The sequence below is a fragment of the Bos taurus genome, chromosome 3 (assembly GCF_002263795.3).
Source record: "Bos taurus isolate L1 Dominette 01449 registration number 42190680 breed Hereford chromosome 3, ARS-UCD2.0, whole genome shotgun sequence".
NCBI lineage: Eukaryota > Metazoa > Chordata > Mammalia > Artiodactyla > Bovidae > Bos > Bos taurus.
The window spans coordinates 15,071,729-15,090,310 of record NC_037330.1 but is presented as its reverse complement, the minus strand read 5'-3'; the positions used below and the strand labels follow the sequence as shown (position 1 = coordinate 15,090,310).

The 18,582-nt window shown below is 40.7% G+C and overlaps 1 protein-coding gene across 3 annotated transcripts in view; it reads left to right on the top strand.

The window, feature by feature from the left end:
* DAP3 (death associated protein 3) overlaps positions 1 to 18,582 on the top strand; it is a 41,439-nt gene that overhangs the window by 922 nt on the left and 21,935 nt on the right. Inside the window, exon 1 of one of the 3 annotated variants that reach the window (XM_005203647.5) lies at positions 249 to 410. The exons of 1 other annotated variant lie outside the window; for it this stretch is intronic. In XM_005203647.5, the coding sequence (XP_005203704.1) occupies positions 406 to 410 (5 nt within the window). In that variant the 5' untranslated portion in view covers positions 249 to 405. 3 annotated transcript variants of the gene reach the window in all.

Sequence of the window (18,582 nt, the reverse complement as noted above, 5' to 3'; positions counted from 1 at the left end):
AGAAGCGGGGGAGAAGACGACAGGCGAAGCGGGCAAAGCTTGCCGTTAGGACACGAATTACCGCGAGCGACGGAGAGAAACCTGTGGCTATTTACCTCGCTGGCCGCCGCGCCCTGGCGCCGCAGCTTCCTTTTCTGGCCTCGCCCTGGCCGCGGCGAGCGGGTCGGGGGCGGCCTAGCGCCCCTCCGCTGGCGGGTGGTTGGAGGCTGCGGCGGCTGCGCATTAAGTAGCTTCCTGCCTTACGACCCGAGCTTACTTCTCCGCTGCGGGACGCGCGGCGTGGAGACAGCGCTTGACAGTGTCTGCCGTTTGCCGGGCCGGGGGAGCTGGTTTGTGACTCGGTGAGGAAATGGACCGGCACGGGGGTTATACCCATGAGGGAAAGGAGCGGGACTCTGAACCTCCATGAGGTAGGGAGTGAGACCGGTAGGGCCGGCGACCCTCCTTAGGGGGCTTCCCTTTGGGCTCTGTGTTGCGGACCTAGGACCCAGGAAAGAACGCACTCAGTGGTCGACTTTTTCTTTTTTATTTAAACCCAGCTTAAATTTCTCGAGTTTCACACTACTGTTTATATGCAGTGATGTTTTTTGTGCATTTTTACGCATTCCTCGTAGGTGGATGATGAATGGATGATGTATTTTCAACCTCATTAGGCAGCCTGGTTAGGGAATAAAGATACCATATATATCAAATTCAGGTCTGGACTCCATCTGCCGTGTCTTATGTGTCCTTCAGAAAGTTATTTTTCTTAGTTCTTTGTCAACAAGAAACGAAAAATTGAACATAGAAATTAGTGAGCCCCTAATCTGCCTTCAGGGTTGATGTGCGATGAAATACGTGTAGAGTCAAATTAACTCCTAGGTACAGGGAAAGTGCAGTGTTACGTTATCGTTAACGGTGATGTTGATAAATTGGTAGTTTGTGTCCTATTCTTCCAAATCGTTAATAAAACAATGCAAATCTAGGTCTATCAGATTTCCATAGTTACTGATACTTGTGTCTCAAAGCTCTGCATGAACATTTACTTTTTCTTGATTGAATTCAAAAGAATTATGGACTATTAAAAGCCACAGGTAATTCCAAAGCTCTCTTCTAGTAATCTTTTGTTTTACCTTGTAGGCAAAGCCGAATACATGAGACAAGGGATCCACTTAGGTTTCCCTTTTCCTTCACATCTGTGGACTTCTAGGGATCTGGCAATGGTTTCAAAATCACTGTACTAGATTAATCTCAAAGGCCATTCAAGCTCTAAAGTTAGACACTCCTAAATTTCCTCTTTACCATATTTCAATCTGTGAGTCTGGTTTTGTTTGCTTGCTTGCTTTTTTTTTTTTTTTTAAGGGAAATTCACCTCAGTTACCTCACTCTATTTGCTTTTCCTAACCTTAAGTCCGAACTTTTTCATGGAGCTGTTCAGGAGCCGTTGATCTTTTTTAATTGTGCCATGTATGCAAGTGTGTTGCTCTACTAAAAGCATTTTAAATTTGTTGTCAGGAACTATGTCTAACATTTCTTTTACATTCTTTGGTAGTTTAGTGTAAAGCAAGTCATGGAAATGTTGAAATGAATTTTAGATACTTAAAATATTAGAAGGGAAAGAAAATTAACATTTGTGAAATACTATGCCAGGAGAACTTGCGTTCCTGTTTAATCCTTAAAATAAACAACACTTTGAAATAGATCATATTATCCCCGTTTTACAGATGAGAAGCCTGAGGCTCAAAAAAGTCAGATAACTATCTTTAGACTTTAGTTTGCCTGGCTCTTAAAAATGTAACTTTTTTCACTATATCACATTGCCTTCACAGTAAATTTGTTTTTAGCAACATAATTGCATATGCTACAAAGAAAAAAAAACACTTCTAATACAATTCCACTACACCTGTATATAAAGAGAGTTACTTATAGTCTCTGCCTTTAACTTACTTCTGGTAACTGCACTTCATGAATTGCCCATTAAGTATAGACAGATAAGATACTATTCAATTCTTTTATGTATGTCCCCAGTGCCTACCAGAGACTAAAATATATTAAGTGCTCAATAAAATGACCTTATTGAATGAATGAACCTTGAATTATTTGAACTAAGGAAAGTATGGAAAACAGAATAATGGTTCCGCGAAAGATGTCTGTGTTGTAATCCCTGGAAGCAGTAAATGTGTTATATTACATGGCAAAAGAAAATTAAGGATACTTACTAATCAGCTAATCTGAAAATAGGGAGATTACCCTGAATCATCTGGTAACCCCGCTGCAATTACAAGAGTTCTTGAAAGATGGAAGAGGAAGACCAAAGAGTCAGTGTCAGAGTGATGCAGGAGGACATAGACCTGACCAGCTGCTGCAGGCAGGCTTTGAAGATGAAGGGCAACCTCTAAAACCTAGAGAAGTCAAGAAAACATTCTCTACTACAGCACCCAGAAAGAACACAGTCCTGCTGACACTTTGATTTTGGACTTTTAAACCACAGAACTCTAGATGACAAATTTATGTTGTTTTATTATTATCACCAGGTTTGTGGCAATTTGTTACAGTAGCAATAGGAAACACAGAAAGGGGGCCAAATCACAACTACCTCCAGAGTACTTTGCCTTGGATGATGGTTTTGTATTTTAATTTAAAAGAGGGTAAGATTTAACTGAAAGTGGCTCAGACGGTAAAGCGTCTGCCTGCAGTGCGGGAGACCCGGGTTCGATACCCGGGTTGGGAAGATCCCCTGGAGAAGGAAATGGCAACCCGTTCCAGTACTCTTGCCTGGAAAATTCCATGGGCTGAGGAGCCTGGTGGGTTACAGTCCATGGGGTCGCAAAGAGTCAGACATGACTGAGCGACTTCACTTCACTTCACTTCACTTTCTTTAAGCATAGTGAGAGGCCCTCAGCAAAACCGCCTAGATTTCCAGAGTTTCCCTACTGCTCTGCTTCTGGCATCAGTCCTCAAGCTGTAAATAGACAGTTGGGCTCTATGCTATTGCTGTACAGCAGCAGTCTTAGCTAAGCTGAGCTCAGATTTCCCCACTAGAATAGAAGTAATTAAACATTTATCTCATAATGCTTCCTTGCTGGGATGTTGCAGCAGGGAAAGGTGGAATGCAGATTAGCAAGAAAAGCTTTTCAGTGTACACTTTTTAAAAACTATTTATTTATTTGGCTTCGTCTGGTCTTAGTTGTGGCACATCGGCTCTCTAGTTTCGGCTCACCGGCTACCCCAAGATGTGTGGGATCTTAGTTCCCTGACCGGGGATCACATCCGAGTTCCCCACATTACAAGGCAGATTCTCAACCACTGAACCACCAGGGAAATCCTGATGTACACTTTTAAAATAAAGTTTCAAACATTTAAAAATACAACCTACTGGAGCATCATCAGGGTTAACTTTACCCTTGACAAGTTATGGTAAATACTATAAAAATATAGAGCTTCAAACTCTTATATGATAAGTAAAATATATATATATGTATGTATATATGTATATAATAGTCCATAAATAATTTTCTATTTACCAAGGGAGGAACTCTGCAATTTTTGTTTGGGTACCATGATTTTAAACTCATGCTTCAGGTAATCGCCTTTTAGCAAAGTAGAAATGTACACTCCCCACTGCCTGGGTTCAAAGCCTGACTCTTTTACTTGGTAGCTATGCAAACTTGGGTAGAAACTAGTTGGTCATAGTAATAACCCATTTTTTTAAAGTAATTTAATCCTTTTAAGAATCCTGTATGTAAATACTACTGTTTTCTCCGTTTTAGAAATGAGGAAACAGACAACACAAAGTTTAAGTAACTTGCTTAAGGTCACACAACTATTAAGTAGGAGAGCCCCATTTCAAATCCTAGAAGTTAGATTCTTTTTTTTTTTAAGAAGTTATTCTCGAGTCCATGTTTTTAACTATTCTGCCATACTTGCCACTTTATCTTTGTAAGTTGGAGATAATAATATTTATGTCATAGAATTGTTTTGAAAATATATAGAGTTAATTCACATAAAGCACTCAGACCAGTGCCTGATCTACAGAAAATGTTCAGTAAATGTTAGCTGTCGCTATTGTGGTTGCTCTGGGTTGTTTTGTTTTTTGAACCCTAGATGTTCTCCTCTGTAATTTATTTAGTAGCTGGAAGAAAGTGAACATCAAAGCAGATGTGCCTTATTCCTGTTTTTCCTAGTACAGCCCTTGTATATTTTTTATATGTTGGTATTTTAAATTGCTCTTAGCTTGGTAAATGGTATATTACCAAAGGAAGGAAAAATGTCTGGAAAACACTACTATAGTCCTTGCCCTTGTTTTACAGATAGGAAACTTGGGCTCACAGAGTAAAGAAAAAAAAAAAAAGATGTTTTTACAAGCTTGAAACAATGTTATTTTTCCTGTGAAGAATGGTACATGAGAAGTACCCTTGTGAGAAACCTGAGGGTTTCCCAAACCTTACCAGGGTAGATTTAGATGTGTTGTTGGGATGGGGCCCCACTGTTTATTTTCTTTAACCTCAGCCTAACACAATTGGATGCAGCAGGATTTTTCTAAACAGAGTAATATAATTCATACAGAAAAGCTGTTTGTTAGCTTTAAAGGATTCATTAGGGGTTTGTTGATTTAATTTTAATTTACTTTCTCCCTGGGTGATAGCAACATGGCTCAGAGGTCAAAAAGTATAAAAGACACTACACTCTCTCTTCCTGCCCCCACCAGAACCCATTTCCTTTCCCTAAAGGCAAACAGGATTATCAATTTTTGTATATCCTTCAAAATATTTACCTTTTTACAAACAAATTGGATAGATTTTCCCCTTTTGTACATAAATGATAGCTGCTGTATACCTTGTTCTGCATTTTGTTTTTGGTTTGTTTTCCACTTACTGTATGTTAGAGATTTTTTCCTCATTAATATGGAGAGAACGTTTAGGATTGTTTTGTTTCTAAACAGCTGCATAGTATTCCATGGTATGGATATGCTGAATTAGACTCTTTCCATTCTTGCAATATTAGAAACAATGTTGCAGTGAATAATCTCCAAGAAGCAAATTTTTCCTACAGGACTCAAGATTTAGAACACTTTTTCTCAATCTTGGCACTGCTGAAATTTGGGACTGGATAATTCTTTGTTGTGGGAGCCTCTCCTGTGCATTGCAGAATGCTTAACAGAAACCCTGGCCTCTCAATTCACTAGATGCCAGGAGCACCTCTCCCCCAAGTTGTGACAACCAAACTCCTATCAGACATTGCCGGATGTTTCATAGGGGACCAAGTTGCTGGTTTAGAAAAAAAGATTCCTAGGACTTCCCCAGTGGTCCAGAGTTTAGGACTCCACATTCTTAATGCAGGGGTCATGGATTGAATCCCTATACCTGGTCAGGGAACTAAGATTGCGCATGCTACATGACATGGCAAAAAAAAAAAAGTAAATGAAAAAGAATTACTGATCATTGGGAAATCAGTCTAGTTTCAATAGAGAAAAAGCTATGGCAGATTAATGTATCATCTTTTGTCAGAATTCCATGAATGGTAAACCAAAATAATGACATTTTACATATATATATATATCTTCATTAATATAAGACATTTGATAATCTCATGGCTTTTTGGAGAAATATGTACTGAATGCTGAATTGGTTATATAACCATACCCAGAGACTACCTGTTCTTAAATGGGTTGAAATTCCCTTAACCATTGACATCTATGCAGTGGTTCTCACTCTTAGCTGCACATTGGAATCAGTGAGGTAACTCTAATACCTATGAAATACCTATGTCTGAATCTCACTAATAGACATTGTGGTTTAATTGGTCTGAGATACACTCTGGATAGCAGAGTTTTAATTATACTCAGATGATTCTAATGTGCAGCCACCATTGGAAACCAGTGATCTAGGCTATGCTACAAAACTCTTCAGATAACTGTATCGTATTAAATTGTTACTTGAATGAAATAGCTGAGGATATATTTTTCAAATTTATAATTTTCACACAATTTTTAAAGGATAGGTAATATGTTGGTGATAGATTTCAGAAAAACATTCAGATCTCCATATGGAGGATCCTGAATTGGAACCTATAACAGGAAGAGTACATTATCAAAAAAGTTTGCAAAATCCAAATAAAGTCCATGGTTTAGTGAATAGTATTGTAACTATTAATTTCTTAATTTTGATAATTGTGCTATGGGCATGTAAGATGTTAACATTAGGAGAAGTTGGATGAAGGGTGTAGGAAACTCTTTCTACTATCTTTGCTGTTCTTTTGGCCCAAAGTTTTTAAAAATGAAAACTAAACAACTATTACAAATGTTTATCCCTTGCAACTACCTGTGTGACTCAAGTTTCTAGTATTATGCATACAAAATAAAGTCAAATTTCATCTGATGCTGAAACTGATATGAAAACTGCAACTCTATTCAATAATTTCTGGTTTGGAATTTTATCAAAACAATTTTGGGCTTCCCAGGTGGCTTAGTGGTGAAGAATCTGCCTGCCAAGCAGGAGACACAGGTTTGATCCCTGGATCAGGAAGATCCCCTGGAGAAGGAAAGGGCAACCCACTCCAGTATTCTTGCCTGGGAAACCCCATGGACAGAGGAGCCTTGGCAGACTACTGTCCAGGGTTACAAAAGAGGCAGACATGACTCAGTGACTAAACAACAACAAAACAACTTTTAGTTCTCATTGATTAACTTTATAACTAAATTTTTTTAAGTTGTGAAGTTTCAAAAACTTTCATTAATGTAGATAATATTGACAAAGTTTCAAAACAATTAAATTTTAATAATTCAGTTATTCTTAGAAAGTGAAAGTGAAGTCACTCAGTCGTGTCCGACTCTTTGCGACTCCATGGACACCAGGCTCCTCCGTCCATGGGATTTTCTAAGCTAGAGTACTGAAGTGAGTTGCCATTTCCTTCTCGGGGAATCTTCCCGACCCAGGGATCGAACCCAGATCTTCCACATTGCAGAAAGATGCTTTGCCTTCTGAGCCACCAGGGAAGTCCAGTTATTCTTAACTAAGGTCAAAATCAACAAATAGCTGCACAAATAAAGTGTTGAGGCTACCTAGGAAGAAAAATGGTATAGTGATGAGGAATATTTACTCTCAATTCCAATAACCATGTTTAGATCCAAGCTTCTCCATTTTTTAACAGTACAGTGGTTTCCACTTGTTAGAAAAATTGTAATTTTGCAGCAAAAGTGAAAATGAAAGTCATTCAGTTGTGTCCGACTCTTTGCGACCCCATGGTCTAATTTTACAGATCCTCCCACAAAGCGGTAAAGTCTCCTTCCTACCATTTGAACCCAACCTGGACTATATGCGTGTGCTCGGTTGCTCAGTCATGTCCGACTCTTTGCGGCCCCATGGACTGTAAAAACACAGGACACCATACCTGTAACTTACGTAACTGTCCGTGTGCACTCAGTCGAGTCCGACTCTTTGCAGTCCTATCAACTGTAGCCTGGCAGGCTCCTCTGCCCATGGAATTTTCCAGGCAAGAATACAGGAGTGGGGTGCCATTTCCTACTCCAGGGGATCTCCCCAACCCAGGGATTGAACCCTGGTCAAGTTGGCCTATCATGGTCTGCAATAGAATGCAACAGTCTTTACTGGTCTGAGCCAGATTTGAAGGGGTCTTAAGTGTTTTAGTTCTCTTGGACCGTTGCTCCTGCTGTGACAAGTCCAGGCCACTCTGCAAAGAAGCTGAGAGACAGTGTACAGTAGAATCAGTCATCCTGGTTGAGACTAACCTCAGATGCATGAGGAAGTACTTCAAAGATAGCCAGATCTGGTCCAGAGCAAGGGAAGTAACCAGCTTGTAGCTGTAGACTTCGGAGTGATAATAGTTATTGTTTTAAACCACTGAGTTTTGGGGTAGTTTGTTCAGCAGCAGCAACTGATAAATGCTTCAGAGGCTGCTGTGATGCTAAAATAACGTAAAGCATATAATATATAGTAGTACATTGTCTGGCATATAGTAGTCACTGCATCTTAGCTTCTATTTTTGGTTATTTTAATATGGCTAGAACAATATTTTTTTTAATAACAGCTTTATTGAGGTTGACATACTATAATTCATGTACTTCTGAGTTAAACTCAGTGTCTTTAAAGTTTACAGTTCAGTCAGTTTTTAGTATATTCACAGAGTTGCATAAACATTACTACTGTCTAATTTTAGAACATTTTTATTACCCCAAAAGTACCCACCGGTAGTCAGTCTCCATTCTCCCCTCTCCCAGCTCTGGCAACCACTAATGGAATTTTTTGTCTCAGTAGATTTGCCCATTGTGAACATTTCATATCATTAGAAGTATACTACATTTGATCTTTTGTGACAGACTTCGTTCCTTTTGTTTAAAGGTTCATCCATGTTGTAACATGTATCAGAGCTTCATTGCTTATTTACTGAATAATGTTCCATTGAATGACTGCACCACATCTGTTTATCAGTTAATGGACATTTGGATTGTTTCTAGATTTTGGCTATTATGAATTACGCAGTTGTGAGCATTTCCACACAAATGGTAATGTGTGCAAATGTTTTCATTTCTCTTGGGTATATAACTAGGGGAAGGTCATTTGGTAAATCCGTTAAAACTTTTGAGGAAATGACTAACAGTCAAAGTGACTGAGCCATTTTACAATCCTAGCAGCAATGTATAAGGATTCCGGTTTTCCTGCATCCTCTTCAATGCTTGTTATTGTCTGTTCTTTTTGATTTTAGCTATCCTTGTGAGTGTGAAGTGGTATCACATTGTATTTTTTTTTTTATTAATTTATTTGAAGTTAAAAGACACTTGCTCCTTGGAAGAAAAGCTGTGACAATCTAGACAGTGTATTAAAGAGCAGACATTACTTTGTCAACAAAGGTCCATATAGTCAAAGCTACGGTTTTTCCAGTAGTCATGTATGAATATGAGAGTTGGACCATAAAGAAGGCTGAGCACTGAAGAATTGATGCTTTTGAACTATGGTGCTGGAGAAGACTCTTGAGAGTCCCTTGAACTGCAGGGAGATCAAACCAGTCAATCCTAAAGGAAATCAGCCCTGATATTCATTGGAAGGGCTGATGGCTGAAGCTGAAGCGCCAATATTTTGGCCATCTGATGCAAAGAACTGACTCTTTGGAAAAGACTCTGATGCTAGGAAAGATTGAGGGCAGGAGAAGAAAGGGGCAACAGAGGATGAGATGTTTGCATGGCATCATCAACTCAAGGGACATGAATTTGAGCAAATTCTGGGAGATAGTGAAGGACAGGGTAGCCTGGCGTGCTACAGTCCATGGGGTTGCAAACAGTCCAACACGACTGAGCAACTGAATAACAACAAAATTTATTTGGCTGCACTGGGTCTTGGTCACATGGGATCTTTTGTTGTACACACATGGGCTCTCGAGTAGTGGTGCACAGGCTTAGTTGCTCTGAGCCATGCAGGATTTTAGTGCCCTGACCAGGGATAGAATCCATGCTCCCTGCATTGCAAGGTGAATTTTTAACCACTGGACCAGGGAAGTCCTATATCACATTGCGTTTCTGATTTGTATTTTCCTAGTGGTGTTGAGAGTCCTTTCATGTGCTTAATGGTCATCGTATATCTTCTTTGGAGAAACATCTGTTTAAGTTCTTGGACCATTTTTGAGTTATGTTTTCTTTTTATTGCTCAGTTCTTTGTATAGGGATATACAGATATATAATCAGATATATTATATCTTTATCAGATACATAATTTGCAAATCTTTTCTAACGTTCTGTGGGTTTTTTATTTTCTTTGTTTTGTTGTGTTTTGTTTGTTTCTCTTTTTTTTTTTGGCTGATTTTTTTTTTTGCTGATTACCCCACCAGAGATCAAACCTGGCTCTGGCTATGAAAGCACTTATTCCTAACCACTGAACTGCTGAGGAATTATCTGTCTTGATAGTATGCTTTGAAGCAGAACTTTTTAATTTTGATGAAGCCCAAGTACCTATTTTTATTTTTCTTATTTGAGCTTTTGGCATCATTAAGAAACCATTGCATAATCCAAAGTCCCAGAGATTTACTCTTGTATTCTTAGAAGAAAATAGTTTTATAGTTTTAGCACTTCCATTTAGGTCTGTAATCTATTTTGAGTTAATTTTTGTATGTGATGTGAGCTAGGTGTCATAATTTCATTCTTTTACATGTGAATATTCTGCTGTCCCACCATTTCTTGACTGTTCTTGCTCCCATTGGATTTTCTTGGCACTCATGTTAAAAATCAGCTGACTGTGGTATAAGAGTTTATTACTGAATTCTCAACCCTGTTCAATTTATCTGTAGGCATATAGGTGAGACATAAGATCTATAGGCATATGCTCATACCATAACTTTTGAAATCAGGAATGTAAGCCCTCCAACTTTTTTTTTTCAAGGTTTTATAGGCTATTCTGAGTTCATTACATTTTCATATGAATTTTGAGATCAGCTTGACAATTTCCATTAAAAAGGCTGCTGGGATTTTGCTAGATAATAATATTTGTTTTATAACCACTGGGGGCTCAGATGGTAAAGAACCTGCCTGCAGTGCAGGAGACCCAGGTTCGATCCCTGGGTCAGGAAGATCCCCTGGAGAAGGAAATGGCAACCCTCTCCAGTATGCTTGCCTAGAAAATCCCACGGACAGAAGAACCTGTCAGGTGACAGTCCCGAGGGTCAGAAAGAGTCGGACACGACTGAGTGACTAACACTAGGACTTAGGAATATTTGTTTAAAAAAGAAAGAACTGATGATATTGGCGAGCTGTACTCTCAATGAAACAATGGTGTTACAGAATAACAAAGTAGTTACTCTCAAAAATATAAAATCTAGAAACAGTAGGTGATAGCTGAAAAGTATTGGTGAGTAATGTAAAGGACCTGTATGATGATTGCTTTGAGAAACTGAAAACAGTTACCCAGGAGAAGATAAAATAGGGGACATAACTACCTTCGATTTATTGTGTGAAAGGTGGCTTGTAAAACCAAATAGAAAGACTGGTATAGTGGATTGAAAGCTACAAGGAGACGTTTTACCTCAGATTGTGAAAGAACTTTCCATAAAAGCTGAAAAGTTTCCATATGGACTGCTTAGTGCGTTCCCCATCAGTGGAAATGCTCAGGCACTTGGTAATTGACAATACAGTGTATGCAGTGGCTGATGGGAAAGAACGCAGAGTCACACACGGGTTTGAATGCTAGAACTGTCACTTCTAGGCTATATACCTTCAGGCAAGTTAGTCTATCCATCCCTGTTTTCATGTGCACTTAATAGTGTCTACTTCATAGGATTGTGTTGTCAGACAGTGCCTATAAATTGCTTAATACAGTGCCTGTTTCTGGAAAAAAAGAAAAACTGGTAATAAGATCATTGTAGTATTAATTCAGTTCTGAATGAGCTCTGTATGAAGTAGATCACCTTAACCTTAAGAATTTATGGTTCTCTTTACACAAAAACCTGTAAACAAATGTTTAATTGCAGTTTATTCGTAATAGCCAAAACCTGGACCTTCAGTGGATGAATAAACAGTTTATGAATAAACATTCATACCATGGAATAGTACTCAGGATTAAAAGAACAAACTATTGGGGCATGAGTTTGATCGCTGGTCAGGGAATTAAGATACCAAATGCTGCACAAGATCCCACAAGCTGTGTAGCATGGCCAAAAAAAAGTTTTTAAAATAGAAGAAGAAACTATTGATACATATAACACATAGCCCAAATGAATCTCCAGAAAATTATGGTGACTGGAAAAAGCTGATAGTAAAAGGTTGCATAGAGTATGATTTCATTTATGTAACATTCATGAAAGGACAAAATTATAGAAACGGAACAGATTAGTTGTTGTCATGGTTAAGGAGTGGGAAGGTTGTGAAAGGGAAGTGCAGGAGGCTATATAAGGGCTGCCTGAGGGATCCTTAAAGTGATGGAAAAGTTTTGTGTTTTGACTGTGTTTGTGTCAGTATCTTGGTACTATATTGTACTATAGTTTTGCAAGGTGTTACCATTGGAAGAAACTGGGTAAAGGATACATTGTTGTTGTGTTAGATGCTCAGTCCAGTCTGACTCTTTGGGACCTCCTGAACTGTAGCCTGCAGGGCTCCTCTGTCCATGGGATTTCCCAGGCAAGAATATTGGAGTGGATTGCCATTCCTTTCTCCAGGGGATCTTCCTGATCCAGGGATCGAACCTGGGTCTACGAAACTGCAGGCAGATTCTTCACCATCTGAGCCACAAGGATACGTGGAACAGTTAAGTTCACTTCAGTTGACTCGCTCAGTCGTGTCCGACTCTTTGCCACCCCATGAATCGCAGCACGCCAGGCCTCCCTGTCCATCACCAACTCCCGGAATTCACCTAGACCCACGTCCATCGAGGCAGTGATGCCATCCAGCCATCTCATCCTCTGTCGTCCCCTTCTCCTCCTGCCCCCAATCCCTCCCAGCATCAGAGTCTTTTCCAATGAGTCAGCTCTTCGCATGAGGTGGCCAAAGTACTGGAGTTTCAGCTTCAACATCATTCCCTCCAAAGAAATCCCAGGGCTGATCTCCTTTAGAATGGACTGGTTGGATCTCCTTGGAGTCCAAGGGACTCTCAAGGGTCTTCTCCAAACACCACAGTTCAAAAGCATCAATTCTTCGGCGCTCAGCCTTCTTCACAGTCCAACTCTCACATCCGTACATGACCACAGGAAAAACCACAGCCTTGACTAGACGAACCTTTGTTGGCAAAGTAATGTCTCTGCTTTTGAATATGTTATCTAGGTTGGTCATAACTTTCCTTCCAAGGAGTAAGCCTCTTTTAATTTCATGGCTGCAGTCACCATCTGCAGTGATTTTGGAGCCCCCAAAAATAAAGTCTGACACTGTTTCCACTGTTTCCCCATCTATTTCCCATGAAGTGGTGGGACCAGATGCCATAATCTTCATTTTCTGAATGTTGAGCTTTAAGCCAACTTTTTCACTCTCCACTTTCACTTTCATCAAGAGCCTTTTTAGTTCCTCTTCACTTTTCTGCCATAAGGGTGGTGTCATCTGCATATCTGATATTTCTCCCGGTAATCTTGATTCCAGCTTGTGCTTCTTCCAGTCCAGCATTTCTCATGATGTACTCTGCATAAAAGTTAAATAAACAGGGTGACAATATACAGCCTTGACGTACTCCTTTTCCTATTTGGAACCAGTCTGTTGTTCCATGTCCAGTTCTAACTGTTGCTTCCTGACCTGCATACAAATTTCTCAAGAGGCAGACCAGGTGGTCTGGTATTCCCATCTCTTGAAGAATTTTCCACAGTTTATTGTGATTCACACAGTCAAAGGCTTTGGCATAGTCAATAAAGCAGAAATAGATGTTTTTCTGGAACTCTCTTGCTTTTTCCATGATCCAGTGGATGTTGGCAAGTTGATCTCTGGTTCCTCTGCCTTTTCTAAAACCACCTTGAACATCAGGAAGTTCACGGTTCACGTATTCCTGAAGCCTGGCTTGGAGAATTTTGAGCATTACTTTACTAGCGTGTGAGATGAGTGCAATTGTGCGGTAGTTTGAGCCTTCTTTGGCATTGCCTTTCTTTGGGATTGGAATGAAAACTGACCTTTTCTAGTCCTGTGGCCACTGCTGAGTTTTCCAAATTTGCTGGCATATTGAGTGCAGCACTTTCACAGCATCATCTTTCAGGATTTGGAATAGCTCCACTGGAATTCCATCACCTCCACTAGCTTTGTTTGTAGTGATGCTTTCTAAGGCCCACTTGGCTTCACATTCCAGGATGTCTGGCTCTAGGTCAGTGATCACACCATCGTGATTATCTGGGTTGTGAAGATCTTTTTTGTACAGTTCTTCTGTGTATTCTTGCCATCTCTTCTTAATATCTTCTTCTGTTAGGTCCATACCATTTCTGTCCTTTATCGAGTCCATCTTTGCATGAAATGTTCCTTTGGTATCTCTGATTTTCTTGAAGAGATCCCTAGTCTTTCCCATTCTGTCGCTGAAGAAGGCTTTCTTATCTCTTCTTGCTATTCTTTGGAATTCTGCATTCAGATGTTTATATCTTTCCTTTTCTCCTTTGCTTTTCGCTTCTCTTCTTTTCACAGCTATTTCTAAGGCCTCCCCAGACAGCCATTTTGCTTTTTTGCATTTCTTTTCTATGAGAATGGTCTTGATCCCTGTCTCCTGTACAATGTCACGAACCTCATTCCATAGTTCATCAGGCACTCTATCTATCAGATCTAGGCCCTTAAATCTGTTTCTCACTTCCATTGTATAATCATAAGGGATTTGATTTAGATCATACCTGAATGGTCTAGTGGTTTTCCCTACTTTCTTCAATTTAAGTCTGAATTTGGCAATAAGGAGTTCATGGTCACATTCACATTATTGTGCAGCCGTCACACCCTTCATCTCCATAACTCTTTTCATCTTATACCATGAGGAAACCGGTCCTTTATCTGCCTTCCAATAACAATGTGATTAATTTGTGTGCTGCAAATCAGCACTCAAAGAATATGAAAAAACTGAAAGGAGAAATCTTTACTCAATTTTTTCGTAGTATTAGTGGCTTTGAGCCTTTTTTTTTTAAGTGCCCTGATTTGTATATATCTTGGAATGTAGATTCAAGGGATTAGATCTAATAGAGTACCTGAAGAACTATGGACAGAGGTTTGTAACATTGCATAGGAAGCAGTGATCAAAACCATCCCCAAGAAAAAGAAATGCAAAAAGGCAAAATGGTTGTGTGAGGAGGCCTTACAAATAGCTGAGAAAAGAAGAGAAGCTAAAAGCAAAGGAGAAAAGGAAAGATATACCCATTTGAATGCAGAGTTTCAAAGAATAGCAAGGAGAGATAAGAAAGCCTTAATAAGTAATCAGTGAAAAGAAATAGAGGAAAGCAATAGAATGGGAAAGTCCTTTTCAAGAAAATTAGAGATGCCAAAGAAACATTTCATGCAAAGATGGGCATAATAAAGGACAGATACGGTATGGATCTAACAGAAGCAGAAGATATTAAGTAGAGGTGGCAAGAATACACAGAAGAAGTATACAAAAAAAAGATCTCAATGACCCAGATAACCATGATGGTGTGATCACTAGAGCCAGACATCCTGGAGTGTGAGGTCAAGTGGGCCTTAGGAAGCATCGCTATGAACAAAGCTAGTGGAGGTTATGGAATTCCAGCTGAGTTAATTCAAATCCTAAAAGCTGTTAAAGTGCTGCACTCAATATGCCAGCAAATTTGGAAAACTCAGCAGTAGCCACAGGACTGAAAAAGGTCAGTTTTCATTCCAGTCCCACAGAAGGGCAATGCCAAAGGACGTTCAAACTACTGCACAATTGTGGTCATTTCACATGCTAGCCGGAGAAGGCAATGGCACCCCACTCCAGTACTCTTGCCTGGAAAATCTCATGGACGGAGGAGCCTGGTAGGCTGCAGTCCATGAGGTCGCTAAGAGTCGGACAAGACTGAGCGACTTCACTTTCACTTTTCACTTGCATGCACTGGAGAAGGAAATGGCAACCCACTCCAGTGTTCTTGCCTGGAGAATCCCAGGGATGGGGGAGCCTGGTGGGCTGCCGTCTATGGGGTCACACAGAGTCGGAAATGACTGAAGGACTTAGCAGCAGCACATGCTAGCAAAGTAATGCTCAAAATTCTCCACTTGGCTTCAGCAATACGTGAGCCGAGAATTTGCAGATGTTCAAGCTGGATTTAGAAAAGGCAGAGGAACCAGAGATTAAATAGAAAAAGCAAGAGAATTCCGGAAAAACATGTACTTCTTCATTGACTACACTGAAGCCTTTGACTGTGTGGATCACAACCAACTGTGGAAAATTCTTAAAGAGATGGGAATACCACAGCACCATACCTGCCTCCTTGGAAACCTGTATGCAGGTCAATAAGCAACAGTTAGAACAGGACAGGGAACAACGGGCTAGTTCCGAATTGGGAAAGGAGTATGTTTAAGGCTGTGTATTGTCACGCTGCTTATTTAACTTGTATGCCAGTTCATCATGTGAAATGCTGGGCTGGATAAAGCTGAAATCAAGATTGCCAGGAGAAATATCAATAACCTCACATATACAGATGATACCACCCTCATGGCAGAAAGCGAAGAGGAACTAAAGAGCATGTTGTTAAAAGTGAAAGAGGAGAGTGAAATAGTTGGCTTAAAACTCAACATTCAAAAAACGAAGATCATGGCATCTGGCCCCATAGCTCCAGAATCACTGCAGATGGTAACTACAGCCATGAAATCAAAAGACACTTGCTCCTTGGAAGAAAAGATATGACCAAGCTAGAGAACATATTAAAAAGCAGAGACATTACCTTGCTGACAAAGGTCCGTCTAGTCAAGGCTATGGTTTTTCCAGTAGTCATGTATGGATGTGGGAGTTGGACTATAAAGAAAGCTGAGCACCGAAGAATTGATGCTTTTGAACTCTGGTGTTGGAGAAGACTCTTGAGAGTCCCTTGGACTGCAAGGAGATCCAACCAGTCAATCTTACGGGAAATCAGTCCTCAATATTCATTGCAAGGACTGATGCTGAAGTTGAAGCTCCAGTACTTTGGCCATCTGATGTGAAGAACTGACTCATTGGAAAAGACCCTGATGCTGGGAAAGATTGAAGGCAGGAGGAGAAGGGGACGAAAGAGGATGAGATGGTTGGATGGCATCACCAACTCGATAGACATGAGTTTGAGCAAGCTCCGGGAGTTGGTGATGGACAGGGAAGCTGGTGTGCTGCAGTCCGTGGAGTCTCGAAGAGTCAGACACAAATGAATGCCTGAACTGGAATGTAGAATGAGCACACATTCTATTCTTTCTGCTTTCGGTTGGCCTGTCAATTTGATTTTGTTTGTTTGTTTGTTTTTATTTAAAGGTATTTTATAGAACTTGGAAAATGTGGTTTAGTCTGGATTGTCTGCTTTGAGATTATACTTTTGAGATTCAATCTCCTTTTTTCCTTAAAATATCTTCTCTCATTCTTATATAAGCTGTGTGTGTCCTTTACCTTTAAAAGCAGTAGAAAAATATTGGGTTTTAAGAGAAGACTTCAGTGAAAAGGATGAATTGGAGAAGTTCAAGGATGGAGGCTGGTAAGATACAAGATGACTGGGTACAAGATGGAAAGCTGGTCACATTTTCCTGACCGGCATTTCCCATAATCTCTAAAACATAGCCAGAGTCATGGCCTCAGTGACCACAGGCATACATGGAGAAAGTACTCCCCTCAGGATTATGTCACCACTCTTTGTAGGACCTGACCTCCCTGCAGAGCTGCAGCCCACAGATGTCTCACATCAGTGGTGGTTCCAGGGCATATTGAGAAGATACAGGGAACAAGGTTGAGTAGGCTAGATACTGTTGGAGTGACACTAGGTCATAAGTAGTTTGGGAATTGGAAAAGTTGAGGTTGGGTGGAGGGCTTAGGGTTGGAAATCAGCTGACATGGAGGGTTAGAATTTGTGTGGAGGTTGCTTGTCACAGATGGAGGCAGGGAGTTGAAGTAATTGAAATAGGGAAGGAAGGAGAACTGAAGTTAAGAAAATTGAGCTGGTCCGAGATGGTGGTGTTGGGTGTCAGGTGACGCTTGTATCAGGTGGAAATCGATGCTGGGTGGTTTGGGGCACTGGGCTGTTGTGTTGGTGGTTGCCAGAAGTGCCCCCGGGTTCTCTGATTCCTTAGAGGGACTCAGAGGTCAGCATATAGTTGTACTTACAGCTGTGACTTATTACAGCAAAAAGATACAGAGCAAAATCAGTACAGGAAAAAGGCACACTGGGCAAAATCTGGAGGAAACAGGTATAAATTTCCAGGAGTCCTTTCCCAGTAGAATCGTGTAAGACACACTTGATTCCTTCAGCAAAAAGTGGACAACACATGAAATGTTGTTGCCACCCAGGGAAACTGTCAACAGTCTCAGCGCCCAGGGTTTTTAATTGGGGCAGGCCATGCAGTCATTTGCTGCCTGGCGTGTACTAAAATTCCACATTCCAGAAGGAAAGCAAGTGTTTAACATAAACCATGTTGTTTGGGTAAATAGTTTAGGCACAGTGAGTCACTCTTACCCATTCTGGGAGTGATGGGAACTCTCCCCAGCTAAGGGGCAGCCTTGCTCTTTTAGTTCTTTCCTGCACAGTTGGATTAGATAGCGTGTGGTGGGGGTGGGCTCTGGGCGGTGGTGAGCAGCAATGGAGGCACTAAGGCAGAGCTAAGGAGAATGGGGAGCAGAGGGTCCCTCGACTCTGCCTGTGGCCTAGCAGGTTCATCCTCAGGCCTGGGCATATGCTTATTCCACAGCAGCAACCCTTCCACTCACACCCAGGAGAATGTAATTAATAGTATTTTGTGGAGTTCCAAGGGTTCTAAGACCAAGTAAATTTGGATTAAAAAGATTTGGGGGACTTCCCTGGTGACCCAGTGGTTAAGAGTCCACCCTCCAATGCAGGGGATGCAGGTTTGATCCTTGGTCGAGGAACTAGGATCTTGGGGCAACTAAGCCCACAGGCTGAAGCTGTCGAGCCCACGCATTCTTGTGCTCCACATCCAGAGAACCCCCTTGGGCTGCAAACAGAGAAAGCCTGCACACCACAACGAAGACCCAGGGCACCTTAGGG